At 49.4% G+C, this 18,586-nt stretch overlaps 1 protein-coding gene across 1 annotated transcript in view; it reads right to left on the reverse strand.

The window, feature by feature from the left end:
* Window positions 1-7,797: 7,797 nt before the first annotated feature.
* The window catches only part of SLCO2B1 (solute carrier organic anion transporter family member 2B1), a gene marked incomplete at both ends in the record, with an annotated part of 38,650 nt that continues 27,861 nt past the window's right edge, over window positions 7,798-18,586 (reverse strand). The window contains 7 exons of the mRNA XM_081971836.1: window positions 7,798-7,939; window positions 8,377-8,497; window positions 11,121-11,185; window positions 11,755-11,924; window positions 13,436-13,595; window positions 14,001-14,193; window positions 16,629-16,793. Coding sequence (XP_081827962.1) covers window positions 7,798-7,939; window positions 8,377-8,497; window positions 11,121-11,185; window positions 11,755-11,924; window positions 13,436-13,595; window positions 14,001-14,193; window positions 16,629-16,793 — 1,016 coding nt within the window. The remainder of the gene's footprint in view (window positions 7,940-8,376; window positions 8,498-11,120; window positions 11,186-11,754; window positions 11,925-13,435; window positions 13,596-14,000; window positions 14,194-16,628; window positions 16,794-18,586) is intronic.

Consider the following 18,586-nt stretch of genomic DNA (forward strand, 5'->3'; position numbering starts at 1 on the left):
TATTCCACGCGGCCACCAGGTCCTCTACCCGAGGGCGGGTCAGGGCTGCCGGTGGTGGCCCAAGCTCCGTCTGGAACCTATCTGGTTCCATCAAGCGCCTGGGGCGGAACCATCTAGTATTTTCCGGTTCCACCTCCCCGCAGCGAGGGGTAGCACCAGGGAAGTCAAGTCGGAGGAGTGAGTGATCTGACCATGACAGGGGAGTGATGGTTAAGTCCCCTCCTCCCAGATCACTCAACCACTGGCCAGAGACAAAAACAAGGTCCAGAGTGTGTCCTCCCTCGTGTGTCGGGCCCTGAATCATTTGAGTCAGGTCCATGGCTATCATGGAAGCCATGAACTCCCGAACCCCCTCTGATGCTTCTCCCATCGATGGCAGGTTAAAATCCCCCATCACTAGAAGTTTGGGGGTCTCAACCGCCACCGATGCGATCAGCTCCAGGAGCTCAGGCAGGGTCGCTGATGTATGGCGGGGAGCCAGGTATACTATCAGCAGGCCCAACTGCCTCCCAGGGCCCCATTTCACAACAAGGGATTCACATCCGGACGTCTGTAGCACAGTGGACTCCCTCGGCTCTAAGTCCTCCCGGATAATCACTGCTACCCCACCGCCCCTTCCCCGGGCCTGGGGCTGGTGAAATGCTTGGTAACCTGGTGGGCACATTTCCATGAGGGGTAAACCTCCCTCATGGCCCAACCAGGTTTCCGTTATTCCCGGAATATTATTTTATGTTTTGAAAAGCCAATAAATACATTTTATATTTTGAAAAGCCAATAAAAGGTCATATATATCGACAATGTGCTCACCCAAGGATGGGGAGAAAGGAAAGCTATTGTTTAGCTAAGCAAGACTTTGCACGAGAAAATCAGAGCTGGTTTTGATCCTTCGGTACCCAAATGGTACCTCCAATAAAGGTTTACGTTTGGGAGTTCAAAGCTCTGGAGAAGATGTTTCCTTATTTTGAGTTGGCTAGTCGGACAGTTGACATAAACTGATTAATTGTGCATCTCGATGGTAATTTGGCAATGCAATCCTGGATTGAGGAAATAGCATCAAAATCACCATAGAATGGGTTCAGGGAAGCTAAGGGAAAGTGATGAGAGAGGGGAGGAAAAGGAGCGAGGGAGGGAGGGTAAGGCAGGAGAGAAGGAAGGAAAGGAGAGGAAAGGAAGGAAGGAAGGAAGGAAGGAAGAGAGAGGCAGGGAAAGAAGGAGGAAAGGGAAGGGTAGAAGGAAGGAAGGCAGGAAAGAAGGAAGGAAGGAAGGAAGAAAGTAAGAGAAAGGAAAAGGAGAGAGGGAGGAAAGGAAGGAGGAAAGAAAAGGGAGGAAGGAAGGAAGGAAGGAAGGAAGGAAGGAAGGAAGGAAAGAAGGAAAGAAGGAGAGAGGCAGGAAAGGAAAGGTAAGAGGGAGGGAGGGAAGTAAGGAAGGAGGGAAGGGAAGGGAAGAAGGAGGGAGGGAGGCAGGAAAGGATAGGAAAGTGGAAGGGAAGGAAGGAGACAGGCAGGGAAGGAGGAGGAAGGGAAGGAAGGAGGAAGGGAAAGAAGGAAGGAAGGAAGGGAGAGGGAGGGAAGGAAAGGAGGAGGAAAGGAAAGAGGAAGAAAGGACAGAAGGAAGTAAAGAAAGAGAGATGATAGAGCTAGCTAAATAAAGACAGAATACCGAGATATACTGTCTATATAAAGAGCAAAGGCATCATAAAGTGCATCCCGAAATAAATCCTGCCATCTCCACCTGACCCACAACCTGCAGGGACCTTTTGTCGTTTGGCAAGAAGCACATCCGTCCCTACACGACCCCATATAGTTTCCTCTCTCGGCTGGGCATTTGCTGGGAAGGAGACATTTTTGTGACCCATAAAACAGGGGATTTAGGCAAAGGGCCCCCCAGAGAGGCTGGGGGGTCAACAAGGCCCGTCATTTGATGGGATTCTTTCTCTCTCTCATTAGCAGCCCAAGAATGGACAGCTCGCTCTATAAAAGGCTCTCTATAAAGGCTGCCAAGACCACCCACCAGCTTTACACTCGCAGCCCCCAGACACGCTTGCATCCTCCATCTGTTGTACTAAAGACGCTCACTAAAGATTTATACACTCAGCCCGGCTCTGTTGTGGCTGAATGTTGCTGGCATGCAAAAGGGGGGGGGGGCTCGCAGGAAGCTCCAGAGCAGCTGAAATGTGGAAAGGGGGGTGGGTGGGATGGAAGCCCCACTATTCAAGGGTTTTTTATTTTATTTTTTACCTCCACCGCAGACGTGTGTCAGGGTTTGCAGAGAAGGAAAGTTCCCCTGGGCCCAGCAAACGTGGACAATAGCAACAGCAACAGAAACTTCTGGCTTAGACTTATATGCAGCTTCCCAGAGCTTTTACAGCCCTCTCTAAGTGGTTTACAGAGTCAGCATGTTTCCCCCCAACAATCTGGGTCCTCGTTTTCCCAACCTCAGAAGGATGGAAGGCTGACTCAACCTTCAACTGGTCAGGATTGAACTCCTGGCAGTGGGCAGAATTAGCCTGCAGTACTGCATTCTAACAGGAAGGAAGGAAGGAAGGAAGGAAGGAAGGAAGGAAGGAAGGAAGGAAGGAAGGAAGGAAGGAAGGAAGGAAGGAAGGAAGGAAGGAAAGAGAATGGGGAAAGAGGAAGGAAGGAAAAATAGCAATAAGCACTTAGACTTACAAGCACTTCACAGTGTTTTCCAGCCCTCTCTAAGCAGTTTACGGAATCAGCCTCTCTTGCCCCCAACAATCTGGGTCCTCATTTGACCCACCTCGGAAGGATGAGTCAACCTGGAGACAGTCAGGATCGAACTGTTGGAAGTGAGCAGAGTTAACCTGCAATGCTGCACTCTAACCACTGTGCCACCAGGAAGAAGAATGAGAAAGAGAAGAAGAGAAGAAGCAAGGAATGGAGGGAGGGAGGGAAGGAAGGAAGGAGAATGGGGGAAAGAAGAAGGAAGGAAGGGATGGAGGGAAGAAAGGAGGGAGGGAGGAACAGCATTAGCACTTATATATGCTTCACAATGCTTCCCAGCCCTCTCTAAGCGGTTTACAGAGTCAGCCTCTTGCCCCCAACAATCTGGGTCCTCATTTGACCCACCTCGGAAGGACAGAAGGATGAGTCAACCTTGAGCCAGTCAGGATCGAACTACTGGCAGTGGGCAGTGAATTAGCCTACAATACTGCATTCTCAACCACTGTGCCAACATGGCTGACAGGCAGGCGGGCGGGCGGAGGAAGGAAGGAAGGAAGGAAGGAAGGAAGGAAGGAAGGAAGGAAGGGAAGGAGAATGGGGAACAAAGAAGGAAGGAGGGAGGGAGGGAGGGAAGGAAGGGTGGGCAATAGCACTTCGAGTTACCAGTATATATCTGCTGAACAAAACTCAGCATTGGTGACAAGAAGGGCATCTGGCCAGTAAAAAAGCTCCATTCAATTGCCCAAGACTCCACCCTGCAAGGGATTATGGGGTCATTAAAAGACGATGATGATTGCGGTCACAAGCCGAGGACTTCCTGTGCTTTTTATTCTCCGGCGGAACGCTGCAAGGCATCCTTTTCCCAAGAGACCTCTGGGAGTCTCTGGGGAGGCTGCAAAACAGAGTCGTTAGATTTTAATTGATGCATTTTTCAATTAATGGTTCAGAGAAGGGGGTTTTTAATTAGTAAGGCTCCCCATTAGGATCCGGGCTGATGATTTACTGTAAGGAGATTAATGGGAGAAGAGCATCAAGGGACATCCTTTTCATCCCAGGAGGAGTAGCTGAAGTTCTGGGGGTCACTTTGTTCTCCCCGATTTTCTTTTTCAGCTGCTAAAGGACACCTGGGCTGCGTTCTCAGTAACTCAGTTTGCTAAACTCTTCTGCCCGCGGGCAAACTTTGATTTCTCTGATCTGCCTGAAGGCCACAGCTGGGATCCTTCTCTGTGGGTGCTGCAGATGGTACTTTTCGGCCCAGCCATCTCGGCTGATCTGGCCCAAAGACCAGAGGCAGCTTGTAGGCAGCGGAGATATAAATTCTTTATGCCTTTAAAGATGTTTTTTCTCTTGTCTCTTCCTCTGCAGGAACCAGCTAGAAGGAAGAAGCGTAAAAGCTTCTAGGGGCAGAAGTTAAAAGGATGGGCCCATTAGGCAATTTTCTCCAATTCTCTTAGAATAGAATATGGAATGGAATACAATAGAATAAGAATATGAATTAGAATAGAATATGGAATAGAATATGGAATGGAACGGAATGGAATAGAATAGAATATAGAATAGAATAGAAAATAGAATAAGAATAGAATAGAATAAGAATAGAATAAGGAATAGAATAAGGAATAGAATAGAGTCAGCCAATGGGAGCTTAAACAGATCTGAGTCTGTGCAAAGAATTGAAACAGAAACTTAAGCCGTCTGCGCTCTGAGAAGTAAACCAGCAGTCTGTCTGGGCTTGTCTGCTGATATGAAAATAACTGCTTGTGTTTGCCTGTATCTCTCCTGCCTTGTGTTTACCTGGAAGAGCCACCTGTTGGGATTGTACATTTATTCATCTATTCTTATGTACATAAGGAAGTTAATGAGTCCTGCAGCATCCGTTGTCTTTGTGTGCTTTCTGGATTTGATCTTTCTGCAACAAACTCTGACGGTAGTTCTGCTTCATCAAAGAAAGAGAATATGTCTTTCCAATCAGCCTCCACGTTATTTCCAGCATCTTTCTCCCAGCTTGGAAGGGAACCAGATGGATTTTTTTCTTCCAGCACTTGATTAGGCTGTGATTTATTGTTTGATTGGTGGTTTGAGTTGGCAATTCCCTCATTGGGGTATTGTTCGTCGCTTCCTTAATAATCTTGGTGTTAATCCCTGCTTATCTGGGTATCTGAAAACCCGGCACTCTAGACAAATCCACAGGCATGTAGAGGTAAACAACATCTACACACCATTGAAAAGAGACAGCCAAGAAGGTAAAAAATGCCTCTTCGCCAGCAATCAACACTCAGGTGAACAGAGAGCACACCAAGATTCATACTACACCAACAATCAAGCAACAAATAGTATCCCAATCAAGAAAGTGATGGGGACAGGGCAAGCCATTAGTATATAAAAGGAGAGCAAACCCCACTCCCTACTAGCACTGATGATATTCCCTAGATGGGTCATGAAAGGTCTGCAAGAAAACCACCAAGCTCAGAGAGCACCAAGGACTTCATAGTTGGTCTCCTCCTCCTCCTCCTCCTCCTCCTCCTCCTCCTCCTCCTCCTCCTCCTCCTCCATTCCCTTGTGACACTGATGATATTCCCTAGTTGGGTCATGAAATGTCTGCAGGAAAACCACCAAGTTCAGAGAGCACCAAGGACCCCACAGTCCTCCACCTCCCTCCTCCTCCTCCCTCCCCCCCTTCTAGCCCTGATGATGTTCCCTAGATGGGTCATGAAATGTCTGCAAGAAAACCACCAAGCTCAGAGAGCACCAAGGACCCCCTTCAGTTCCACCCTGAGCTGCAAAGATTCTCTTCTATTAATATTCTGACTATTATAGTTGGAGACCATTATTCTCCATTGGTTCTGACCCAATTGTCAATTATCCATTTTTTCCCGTGCAGCTTGGATTTGTTGGAAGCCGGCAAGATGCAAATGACAATTGGCAAGGTTTACGCATGCATTCGATTCCTCTTCTTAGAGCCTCCCAAGGCTGCCCGTTGTCCAGGGCTGAATGGCAAGAGAAGGATTCGCCCGAAATAACCGTGCCAATGTTGTGAAGGGTAGCTGTTGCCCTGGCAGTTTATTGTCGGATTCCACAGACTGAAGCCCAACCATTTCAAAGGCAGCAGCTGCTCTTTGGAAGAGGCGGCCGAGGGAGAAATGACAGCGGCATCGCTGCAGAGATTATGCCAGGCCTGCCAACTGCCAGAACAGAAAGACAATCAAAACGAAACTGCTGCCATTAACTGAACGGGATATTTGCAGCTCAGAGCTGAGCTGTGGGGTCCTTGCAGACGTTTCCAAAGCAGGTAACGTCATCAGTGGGTCTTGGGCTAATAGGGAGCTAATCCCACAAGCGCTAGCTCTGACGATAGCAATAGCGCTTGGACTTATAGACCGCTTCACGGTGCTTCCCAGGCCTCTCTGAGCGGTTTACAGAGCCAGCCTCTCTTGGCCCCAACCATCTGGCTCCTCATTTTAGTGACCTCGGAAGGACGGAAGGCTGAGTCAACCTTGAGCTAGTAAGATTCAAACTGCTAGATTGCTGGCAGTCGGCATGCAGCAGAAGTAGCTTGTAGTACTGCACCCTAACCACTGCGCCACCACGGCTCTGATGATCTCATGTAGCTGGGTAATGAAATGTCTGCAAGAACAGAACCAAGCTCAGAGATCACCAAGGACCCCACAGTCCTCCCCCTCCCCCCTCCCCCCTCCTCCCTGCAGACTTCCGTCCCTTCCGGAACTGATCATGTTAGGTTGTTTGGGTGATGACATATCTGCAAGAAAGCAAGCAAGCTCAGAGAGCACCAAGGACCCCATAATCTTCTTCCCCCTCCTCCTCCTCCTTCCTCCTCCTCCTCCTCCTCCTTCCTCCTCCTCCTCCTCCTCCTCCTCCTCCTCCTCCTCCTCCTCCTCCTCCTCCTCCTCCACACAAGCCCTACTCCCTACCAGCACTGATGATGTTCCCCAGTTGGGTCATGAAATGTTTGCAAGAAAACTACCAAACTCAGAGAGCACCAAGGACCCCATAATCTTCCTCCTTCTCCTCCTCCTCCTCCTCGCAAGCCCCACTCCTTTCTAGCACGGATGGCGTTCCCCAGTTGGGTCATGAAACATCTGCAAGAAAACCACCCAGCTCAGAGAGCACCAAGGCAATTCAACCCTGAGCTACAAATATTATCTTCTCTCCGTTCCTCCAATCCCGTTTCTTCACCTGCATTGAGTAACAGTCCACCAGGCTCCAGGAGAATTCAGCGGGATGTCCAAGGACAACCTGAGCAGGTGAGCAGACTCAGAACCAGGAGGCCTGGCAGGGCGAGGATTGGCCCATGAGGGTTGTAGCCTAGAAGCCTAGGAGATGAGGGCCTTCTCGGTGGAGAAGCTCCAAGCTTGATGGAGCTTGGAGCGTAACCAAGGAAACCAGGCAGCCCAAAGGATGATGCTTCCAAGCTTGTGCAGAGTGTGGCCAGGAGCCCACAACACCAGGTTGAAGGAGATTCTCCTGCTTGAGCAGGGGGTTGGACTAGAGGACCTCCAAGGTCCCTTCCAACTCTGCAATTCTGTAATTTATGAGTTGGCCTTCTTCCTCCCACTCAACGCCCCTCATCCCCAGTGGCAAAGAACTATTGGAAGAGAACATTTTCAGGAGAGGCTTCCTCCCTCCCCCCCCCCCAATTTGGGGGGTTTCTCTGGAACACCCCTTCTCCCCCCCTGCAAATGGATTGTGTCCTCTTTGGGGGAAAGAAACGTAAGCCTCTCCTTTCCCCAAGGTTTTCAGCGGCTACAATAGGTTGGCTGATGCAGCTCACCAGACAGTCAAATTACATCTTTATTTCTATTTTGCCCTTCAGCAAAAATGGCAGAAGGGCTAGGAAAATCCAGTCACATATACGGAAGGGAAAGAAAGAAAGAAAGAAAGAAAGGAAGGAAGGAAGGAAGGAAGGAAGGAAGGAAGGAAGGAAGGAACAAAAAGAAAAATAGAAATACAGAAGAGGTCCAAATTGGATCTCAGCACAGGGAAGTCCTCATCCTCATCCTCGTTTCACTCCGGTTCCCGCCAAGCGATCCCATTTCCATTCATTTGGCGGAGCCGAAAGCAGAGTGCTGACCCCCCCATAATATCCGGGATGTGATTAACTGGCTGGGTCTGGGGAAGCTCCCCGTTTTCTTCTCTCCTCCTCCTCCTCTTCGTCCTCCTTCCGAATGAGGAGGACATAGACGACGCAGAAGGACAGGAAACAGCAGATTTCGAATAAAATCTGGATGCCCACAAACCTGGGAGAGGACAAAAACCACGAGAGTCGTTTGCAACAGCCTCCCTCGCTTGCTCCTCTGTTGCGCTAAACGAGAGCCATGAAATCCCGCCTTAATAAGAATTAAGAATTAATTTTTTAAGAATTCTAGCCGATAAACTCAGCGTTTGCCGGGGTATTTATTTATAGAGGGGAAATGCCCAGACCAAACGTAATTTCTAATGTTGGATTTTCCCACTTACTAGAGAGGGGCCCCTTGTGGAGGACTGTGAAGCTGTTACCGTGGCAACTGCACAGCAGGAGCCATTTTACAGCAGTGCAGTAGAAGCCATTTTAAGGCACAACAGGCTGTATCATAACAGAACATATAGCCCGAAGGCTGTTAGGGGTGTCTTACCACCCACAATATTTGTTTCCAGGGAGTAGGAAGTCAGGATCAAGCAAAGGGAGAGGACTTACCTTTTGCGGAAGGCTGTGTGGTTGTAGTATCGACACCCTGTTCTCTTTTTGCACTTATATTGCCACAGGAGACAGGTTGTGTCGATGGCACTGCCGTAGACCACAGGCGCAGGCAACCAGGCTGAGAAAGAAGCAAAGGGTTCGAATCCCAGTAAGGGTATGGCTAGCTGATGAGAGCTAAGTAGCTTGAAATAGATCTATACTAGACTCCCTTCATTTATTTATCAGCAAAAATGCAACATGTATGTATGTATGTATGTATGTATGTATGTATGTGTGTGTGTATGTATAGTCCTTGACTTATGACAGTTAATTTAGTGGCCGTTCCAAGTTACAATGGCACTGAAAAAAGTGACTTATGACCATTTTTCACACTTACGACACACTTACAGCATCCCCAGGGTTAGTGAACAGAGTTCAGAGGCTTGGCATCTGATTCATATTTATGACGGTCGCAGTGTCCTGGGATCATATGATCCCCTTTTGCGACCTTCCAACAAGCAAAGTCGATGGAGAAGCCAGTGTTGTGGCCCCCCAGCGCCCAGCAGATCTGGCAGCAGAGTCGGAGAGTGAGGAGGTTGGGGAGGAACCTGGGCCAGTCCTGGAGTCTGGGGAAGGCTCTGATGAGGGCTCTGTGTCGGGGGCAGAGAGAGGGACAGGGCCGTCTGACAGTTATCAGCTGCCTTCGGAGTCAGACATCAGTGGGGCAGAAGAACAGCTGGAGCCTGTTCCCCGTGTGCGCATGTGCAGAGCTGCCAGAAGACGAGAACAACTAAGAAATCAAGGTCGATGTGGGAGTAAAGCCAGAGGTGGACGGTGAATGGCCCCTCCCATTTTGCAGGAAACAAATCATTCATGAGATTCGTTTCAGGAGTGTGAAGATCTGTCCGTGAATCTCAGAGACTCTGTGCCCAGCCTTTCGGCGTTTGGAAAAGATTTCCATGGCAGCTTTCCAAGCTAGATGAGGTCTGTGGTCATAAATACTCCTTTGAAAGACTGTTTGCCAGGCTTTTGATGAAGAGGAATGGGAGGAATTCACATTCGTTTAATCAAAGGGGTTTTGTCGGGACCAGGACTCTGCCTCCTGCTTTTTGGGAAACCTAAGTCAGAAAAGCAAGATTCACTCAACAATTGTGTTACTATCCTGCAGTGATTCGCTTAACAACAGTGGCAAGAAAGAGCGTAAAATGGGACTAACAAATGTCTCACTTAGCGACAGAAATGCAGGGCTCGATTGTGGTCGTATGTCCAGGACCACCTATACATTTCCTGCCACTGCCAGATGCTTGTTTTCCCAGGGAGGGCCTGCAGCTGTGGAAGGGAGGCCTCCTCTTCCGTTTCCAGCCCCTGTTCCTAAAATGTCATTTCCATCCTGGGGAATCGGCTGAAAATCCCCCCACCCCCCCCACCCCTCCTTAAGCTGGGAAAATGGGGCCTTTGTTTCCTGCCTCTCCTGGCCCTGAACTGTCCCAGGTGCTGAAGCTGCAGGCGGCTGGATCTGCTCAGTTGAGCCCTTCCTGCTTTCCCATCCCAGGAGGGAAGGGAAGAGGGAAGAGGGAAAGGGAGGGGAGGAAGGAGAGGAGGGGAGAGGAAAGGAAAGGAATGGAAAAGGAAGAGAGAGGAAAGGAAAGAGAAAAAGAAAAGAGAGGAAGGGAAGGACAGGGAAGGGAGAGAGGAGGGGAGGAAGGAGAATGGAGGAAGGGGAGAAGGAGGAAGTAAAAAGAGGGTGGGAGGAAGGATGGATGGAGCAAAGAGAGGGTGGAAAAAGGAGGGAAGAAGGGAGGGGGAGGGAGAGGGAGGGAAGGGAAGGAGGAGGATGGCAAGAAGGAAGGAAGGAAGGAAGAAAAGGATGAAGGGGAGTTGAGGAGAGGGAAGGGGAGAAGAGGGAAGGGGAAGGAGGAAGCAGGGAAGGCACAATGGGAAAAAAGAAGAAAAAATGAGAGGAAGGGAAGAGGGAAAGGGAGGAGAGGTGAGGAAAGGAAAGGGAAAAAGAGAGGAAGGAAAGGAAAGGGAAAGGACAGGGAAGGGAGTGGAGGGAGGAAGGAAGAAGAATGGAGGAAGGGAAGGAGGAGGAAGGAGAAAGAGGGAGGGAGGAAGAGGAAGAAGGGGAGGGAGAGGAAGGGAAGGAGGAGGGAGAGAAGAAAGGAAGGAACAAAAGGAGAAAGTAAGAAAACGATGAAGGGAAGGGGAGAAGAGAGAAGGGGAGGGAGGAAGCAGGGAAGGAGAATGGGAGAAAGGAAGAAAAGAAGGGAGGGAAGGGAGGAAAGGAAACGGAGGGCTGGAAGATGTGCTCTGCATTGTAATGACATGCAGGAAGGCCCATGAGGGACGAGGGGAAGAGCTGCCTAGTGGTCAGAGAAAGGAACTTAGGAAGCTCCCACCCTCACTGATCAGGCTGCAAAGTGAGAAGGCGGAGGACTTGCAAGGGTCGGTTAACGCCACCTGACAATAAACCATCATGAGTTGCCTTGTCTACCAGGTGTGCCTGGCGGGCTGGCAGCTGTTCTGATCCCCCTGACGGAGCCTGGCACAGAGCCCCTTGGCAGAGTAGAGTCGGCAGAGAACTGGGCACGTCTGAGGCCCTGGGAGGAGGGAGGGTGAGAACACCAACCCAGCCCCGGTCTGATTTAAAAAAAAAAAAAATCACACATTTGTTTAAACCTCAATCTGCTTCTTAGATTGCTAAAAATTCAGCCCATATCCCAGGATTCCCGATGGAATTCCAGCCTTGCAAGTTGACTTACCTAGAACTCTCAAGAGCATAAATTGCAGGCCCAGGGCGAAGGATTTGTCTTGTTTCTTGACGCTCCTAAAACTCCAAAGAAAAAAGTTTGGGTTGGGAATAAATATGCACATAAGGCAAAGGTAAAGGTTCCCCTCGCACATCTGTGCCAGTCGTTCCTGTCTCTAGGGGGCGGTGCTTATCCCCGTTTCAAAGCCGAAGAGCCAGCGCTGTCCGAAGACGTCTCCGTGGTCACGTGGCCTGCATGACTGAACGCGAAGGCGCACGGAACGCTGTTCCCTTCCCACCAAAGGTGGTTCCTGTTTTTCTACTTGCATTTTTATGTGCTTTCGAACTGCTAGGTTGGCAGAAGCTGGGACAAGTAACGGGGGCTCACTCCGTTACGTGGCACTAGGGATTCAAACCGCCAAACTGCTGACCTTTCTGATCGACAAGCTCAGCGTCTTAGCCACTGAGCCACCGCGTTCCTTCAAAATGTGCACATGGGGGAGGGAGAATATTGGGGCTCTCTTTCAAAAGGCAACTGGGCTGGGGTTTTTTTTTTTTTTTTGCTCCCCCTTTGTAAAGATAATCAAGGCTGAACACAAGTGAATAAAGGAACGAAGGGCCCCTTGCTTGGCTTCTTCTTCGGCTACCTGAGAACCAGGACGAAGGCCGGTGTGTGGGAGAGGCTGGCTAAGAATCCGGATATCGCAGCGATGATAACGAAGGGCATCAAGAGGTGCCCACAGGAGGAGCTGCAGTGCCCGGGAATAGCGTACCCGATGGCATTGTTGGTGAGGATGCAGTTGCATTCGGTGTAATTCTGAAGGAGAAGGAAGGAAGGAGGAGAAGGTCAGGGAAGAAAGAGCAGAATAACAGAAGGGACCTTGGAGGTCTTCTAGTCCGACCCCAGACACAAGGAGTGTCCATCCTTGGAACTTTAAGATGTGTGGACTTCAGGTCCCAGAATTCCCCAGCCACCAAAGTGCCAGGAGTGTCCAAGACTTGGCTGGCTGGGGAATTCTAGGAGTTGAAGTCCACAAGTCTTCAAGTTCTCAACCTTGGACAAGCTCTCAACCCTAAATCCTTTCGGACAAATGATTTGAAGTGGACTTCAACTCCCAGATTTCCCCAGCCAACCTTGTCCATGAGTCCACAAGTCTTAAAAGTTGCATGTAGGCAGGAAGCAGACTCACCTTTGTCAATGGGCCATTAAAAGGCCTAGGTCAGTCTATTCTACATAACAAAGATCCCCCTTCAGCTCCAGGGTGATGGGATGAAGGCATGATAGTATCAGCCCTTTACCCATCTCACCACAGGGCACCTGGGAAGAAGCCCTGTGGGGGTTTGGGAATGAAACCACAGTTAGTGAATTCCAGGCATTGACCACTCTGTTGCAGAAGTCATATTTTCTGCAATTGAGTTTGGAGCGGTTTACCTTGCGTTTGTATCTATTGTGAGCTTGTGTGCTTAGAGGTCTTCTAGTCCAGCCCCCTTCTCAAGCAGGGGACTCTGTGTACAGTGATGTACAACTTGGGAACTTCTAAATCTCGTGTTCTGGAAGAGGCGGTTTGCCCACAGTTGTTCTGAGTCGTGCTACAAATCTCAGCCTTTCTTTTCGGAGACAGGCTCCTTCGAAATCTGCAGCGCTTCCCGCTCCCCTCCTCGCATCTGTAGGAAGTTAGCACCCACCCCTCTCTCCTAGAAAAATGAAATATCCTGGGAAATATTGAAAAAACAGAGTATTATATTTCTCTGGATCAGAAATGGAGAAACCTGTTTTTAGGCAGGAAACAGAGTCACTCTTAATAGCCCCCGCCTTTGTCAATTTAAAAAAGGGGGGGGCGGTGGCTGGGTTATTCTACTCTACATAACAAAGGTATGATTAGCCTTCTACAGAAACTCACCACAGGGCACCTGGGGAGAAGCCATGCTCTACCAAGCATGGACTCAAAAGACAGCCTAGAGAGTTGCCCCTGCATGGCCCCATGGGAGCCTGACAACCAATCAGAAGGCAGGGTCAAGATCAAAGGCCAGAGAGGGCATAAAGCCAGGGACTTTCAGCATCTCTGCCCTCTTTTTCTTCTTCACCCAACATCTGGAAGCATCTGCTGATCCCCCTTTCCTGCTCAGGAGCTCAAGCCACGTGATCCTGTCCACCATTAAAACCATGTTTCCAAGCAGCCTCCGTGTCTCCAGAGACGTTTTCCCCACTTGGGACTGAATCCAGAAGGACATCTCTTCCAACAATATAAAGGAATATAAATGTGAATGCAATAAAGGTGCATTAGTACTCTTTCCAACCTGAAAGCAGGAAGGGAATTTTCTACCTACCAGGATGGTCTTGGTGATGGGGTTGATGTTGATTTTGGTGCAGCCTGCAAAGCAAGGGGAGATGTATTCCATGCGGTCCTGCCCACAGACCGGGTTGAAAAAGGAGAGCGAACAATTGCACTTAAGGTTGCAAGCCGTGATCAGCTGCCAATAGCCAGAACTATCAAAGGGGGGAAAATAGATATATAGTTATATATATTGTTAGAAATTCTGCTTATAGGTACCACCACAGAGCAAATAAAGAGCACAGTCACCATGCTCAACTGCTCTACTGTTAACAAGAAACAGAAAATTCAACCTAGAACAAAAGAGCGTAGAGCAGTGTTGGTGAACCTTTTCGTCACCAAGTGCCAAAATCAGAAAGTGTGCGCATGTGTGCTGGAAACTGGAAGAACAGCTGCCCGGTGCGCACGCGTGTGCTGGCCAACTGTTCTTCTACGTTCTGGTGCTCCTGCATGCGCAAAGATCAGCTGACCGGTACCCATGTGAGCCCAGAAGCTGAAAGAGCAGCTGGCGATGGGGTGCATGCCCAGAGAGAGGGTTCTGTGTGCCCAAGTTCGTGTACCTTCCGGAGTAGTCCAGCCCTGCGATCCTCTGGGTGGGACACCCCAGGAAGAGGAGGGGGACGTCAAAGAGGGCACAAAACGCCATGCTGACGATGCACAGGAGAGTCGCCTGCGGGAGGGAGAAACTGAAGCTCTTCATGATGGCCCCACCAAGTATAATTCCCAGCATGGCTCCCGGGATGTTGAGGGCACCTGCGGGTCAGAGGGAGAGAGCACAAAGGGGATGTTTAGGGCTGCCCCAAAGAAGAAGAGGGGGTCGCGTTATTTCCCAAAGCCCCCCAAGACAGGACAAGAAGCAACGGATGGAAACTCATCAACCTGGATGTCAGGCCTGCAGCCATCTTTTCTTCTGGCTCTTTGGCCTGCCACACTTTATGTTACACTACTATGCATTTTCTATGGTGGGGAAATGGGAGGGGGGATTGTACGGAGTTAGATGATATGTAGCCATAACAACATTCTTTCTAGAAAGCCAAGGTCATCCTTTGTCTCTGCACCTGACCGGAATTGGATGGGTGGAAGCTGCCAGAGTGGCAGTGGGAGATGGGACCATGGGATGGGACTTGTGGGTGGGGGAGAAAAGATCTTGAACTTTCAACTGGGTGGGGAAAACCGGGAAGCTTTCAGATTTGGGTTTTCCCAGATGTGCCACCGTGGCTCTCTTCATAAAGTGGAACTTTTGAGGAATCCTTTGCCTCGGATTCTGATTTAATTTTTGGATGCTATTTGGAACTCCCTGACACTGGGATTGAAGAGAAACCTCTTAACAATGAGGACAATTGACCAGTGGAAGGACTTGTCTCCAGAAGTTGGGGCTTTCAAGAAGAGACTGGACAGCCACTTGTCTGGAATGACATAGGGTTTCCTGCTGGAGCAGGGGGTTGGGCTAGAAGACCTTCAAGGTCCCTTCGAGCAATATTCTGAACTGAATTGAATTGGGTATATTTAGTCTGGTGAAAAGAAGGACCAGGGGGGGGGGACATGATAGCAGTGCTCCAATATCTCAGGGGTTGCCCCAAAGAAAAGGGGGTCAACTTATTTTACAAAGCAACTGAAGGCAGGATAAGAAGCAAGGGATGGAAACTAATCAAGGAGAGAAGCAACTTAGAGCTAAGGAGAAACTTCCTAGCAGTGAGGACAATGGACCAGTGGAACTGCTTGCCACCAGAAGTTGTATCACTGGAGGCTTTTAGGAAGAGACTGGAGACTTGTCTGAAATGGTCTACGGTCTCCTGCCTGAGCAGAGGGCTGGACTAGAAGACCTCCAAGGTCCCTTCCAGCTCTATTCAGATTCTGAATGGCGCACCTGCGTTGTCTGGCATCCCAGTTGGTACTAGGCTGGGAGGTGGGTTTGTTGGTTTTGGGGTGGTGGAGGTCCTACCCTGATGGGCCACAGCCATGTGTGGGCCATGTGCGGGCCAGACACACTGTGGCTACTTCAGTAAACCATGTGCAGAGAGTCCTTGACCTACAACATAGTTACAGACAATAAGGGCGGGATCTATATTAGAATTAGATAAATAAAGAATTATATGGGAACAGCAATTGGAGCGTTCGGCATCAAAAGGGGGAAACGAAGGCTGCCATGTCAAGGGCCCAGAGTCGCTTTGATACAAGTAGTCCTCGACTTACAACAGTTCATTTAGTGACCGTTCAAAGTTATAACGGCGCTGAAAAAAAGTGACTCATGACTGCTTTTTGCAATGACGACTTTCAGCATCCCCACCGTCACAGGATCGAAATCCAGACACTTGGCAACTGACTCGTAGTTACGACGGTTGCAGTGTCTGGGGGTGATGGGATCCCCTTTTGTGACGCTCCGGCATGAGAAGTCAATGGGAAAGCCAGGTTCGCTTAACAACAGATTACTCACTTAACACCAGCAGGGATTCACTTAACAACTATGGCAAGGAATGTGGTAAAAGGGGAGCAAAATTCACCCGACCACTGTCTCGCTTAGCAACAGAAGCGTTGGGCTCCATTGGGGTCGTGAGTTGAGGACTACCTGGAAATATTCATGACCAGGTAGCCCTTAGGTAAGGGGTGTCCAAACTTGGGAACTTTAAGACTTGTGGACTTCAACTCCCAGAATTCCCCAGCCAGCCACGCGTGGCTGGCTGGGGAATTCTGGGAGTTGAAGTCCACAAGTCTTAAAGTTCCCAAGTTTGGACACCCCTGCCTTAGGTAAAGGTAAAGATTCCCCTCGCACACATGTACTAGTCATTCCTGACTCTAGGGGGTGCTGCTCATCTCCCTTTCAAAGCCAAAGAGCCAGCGCTGTCCGAAGACGTCTCTGTGGTCATGTGGCCAGCATGACTCAACTCCCAAAGGCGCATGGAACATTGTTCCCTTCCAACCAAAGGTGGTTCCTATTTTTCTACTCGCATTTTTAACGTGCTTTCGAACTGCTAAGTTGGCAGAAGCTGGGAGAAGTCACGGGAGCTCACTCCATTACGCGGCACTAGGGATTTGAACCGCCGAACTGCCGACCTTTCTGATCGACAAGCTCAGCGTCTTAGCCCCTGAGCCACCGCGTCCCAGGTAGCCCTTACCTGGCCCCAAAGGTGCTTTTTCAAGACAACCACGACTGGGATGACTTCCACTCTCCATAGACGCCTAGCCCTTACCTAGGATCATGTTGGCCACGGAGGCGGACAGAGTAAATTGCTGCTCCAGGAATTTAGCCAGGAAAGTGGACAAGCCAGCAATCATGGCCGAAAGGTTAACCATCGCGAAAATCACCATGACGAAAATCGGATTCTTGAGGTTTCTCAACAAGACCAATGGGAACACTGCAAATCCCGGAGGGAAAAAAAGAAGAGCAAGGTTGCAGAAAGGAAAGATTAACAACAGGTGCCAAAGACAGATATGGTCCTCGACTTACGACCACCATTGAGCCCGATATTTTTGTTGTTAAGCATTCAACGTTTGCTGAGTGAGCTTTGCCCCATGCCACAACTTTTCTTGCCACAATTGTTAAGTGAGTCACGCTGTTTTTAATGACTGGTCAAAGTTACAAGTGACTTTATAACCGTTTTACACACTTAGGACCGTTGCTATATCCGGTGGTCACCTGATCAAAATTCAGACGCTTGGCAACTGGCATGTACTTATGACTGTTGTATGTCCTGAGGCCTTCCGGCAAGCAAAGTCAGTGTGGAAGCCAGATTCGCTTAACAACCGTGTTTGGGACTTAATAACGGCAGTGATTCCTTAACAACTGTGGCTGGAAAAATGGGGCGAAACTTACTTAAGAACTCTCTTGCTTAGCAACGGAAATGTTACGCTCAATTTGTGGCCGTAAGTTGAGGACTATTTGCATTTTTAAAAATCGCATGTGTGGTTGTGTCTGCCCTAAACCTATAAAAATGCGGCCAGCCGTGGCAGTGATGTTGTGTTTAGTCCTGTTACAATCTTACGACTGTCACTTAGAAGGGAAAAGGGGGCTGAGAGATCCCTGGGAGATTTAGCCCAAAGGTGCTTTTTTCAAGAGGCAACTGGACTTTCTTGTTTTTTTCTTTGAAGACGTTTCGCTTCTCATCCAAGAAGCTTATACAATAGTAGAGTTGGAAGGGACCTTGGAGGTCTTCTAGTCCACCACCCCCGCCTAGGCAGGAAACCCTATACCGTTTCAGACAAATAGCTATCCAACATCTTCTTAAAGACTTCCAGTGTTGGGGCATTCACAACTTCTGGGGGCAACTTCTGTTCCACTGATTCATTGTTCTAACTGTCAGGAAGTTTCTCCTCAGTTCTAAGTTGCTTCTGTCCTTGATTAGTTTCCACCCATTGCTTCTTGTTCTACCCCTCAGGTGCCTTGGAGAATAGCTGGACTCCCTCTTCTTTGTGGAAACCCCTGAGATATTGGAACTCTGCTATCATGTCTCCCTTAGTCCTTCTTTTCAAAGCTTCTTCAGCTCTGACTGGATGGTGGGGAATGGAAGGATTGATGCTCTTTGCAGACAGCTGGTCCTTTGCATCCTTTTAGAGGGTCCTTGAGGCCACTTGGAGGTTTGTCTGGGTCCTCAAGAGTCCCCTGAGTGGTGCAAATGGACTGTTCCGAGAAGATTCCACACCCATTTGCGCTACTCAGGTAACGGTCCCAAAGCCATGAAGGGATGTAAAGGTGACAACAAACATCTTGAATTGCACCCGGAAGCAAATCGACAGCCGATGCAACTCCCGCAGGAGAGGTGAGAGGGGAGACATGTGCACCTCGGGGTCTGAACAAAACCAGTGGTGGGATTCCAAATCTTTTCCTACTTGTCCTATGAGAGAGCGCTTTATGAGCACAGCACTCAAAACCCGCCCTCGGTGTGAGCGCTGGTGAGCCGAGCTGTTTCTTAGCTGCTGAGGTGGGGCAATTTGCTCTACTGTGTGAATCAGCTGAGCTAAAAAACAAGGGAGTCTAGGAGAGGGAACGACAGGAGTGGGAGGGCCGGGCCAACCAGAGGTGGTATTTGGCGGTTCTCCGCACTACTCAAAATTTCCGCTACCGCTTCGCCTGAACTGTTCCAAACCAGCTGAATGCCACCTCTGGGGACACTGCATTTGGCACCAACTGGAGCTTCCGGATGCTCTTCAA

This window comes from Natrix helvetica, assembly GCF_964273705.1.
Source record: "Natrix helvetica genome assembly, contig: HAP1_SCAFFOLD_214, whole genome shotgun sequence".
Lineage (NCBI taxonomy): Eukaryota > Metazoa > Chordata > Lepidosauria > Squamata > Natricidae > Natrix > Natrix helvetica.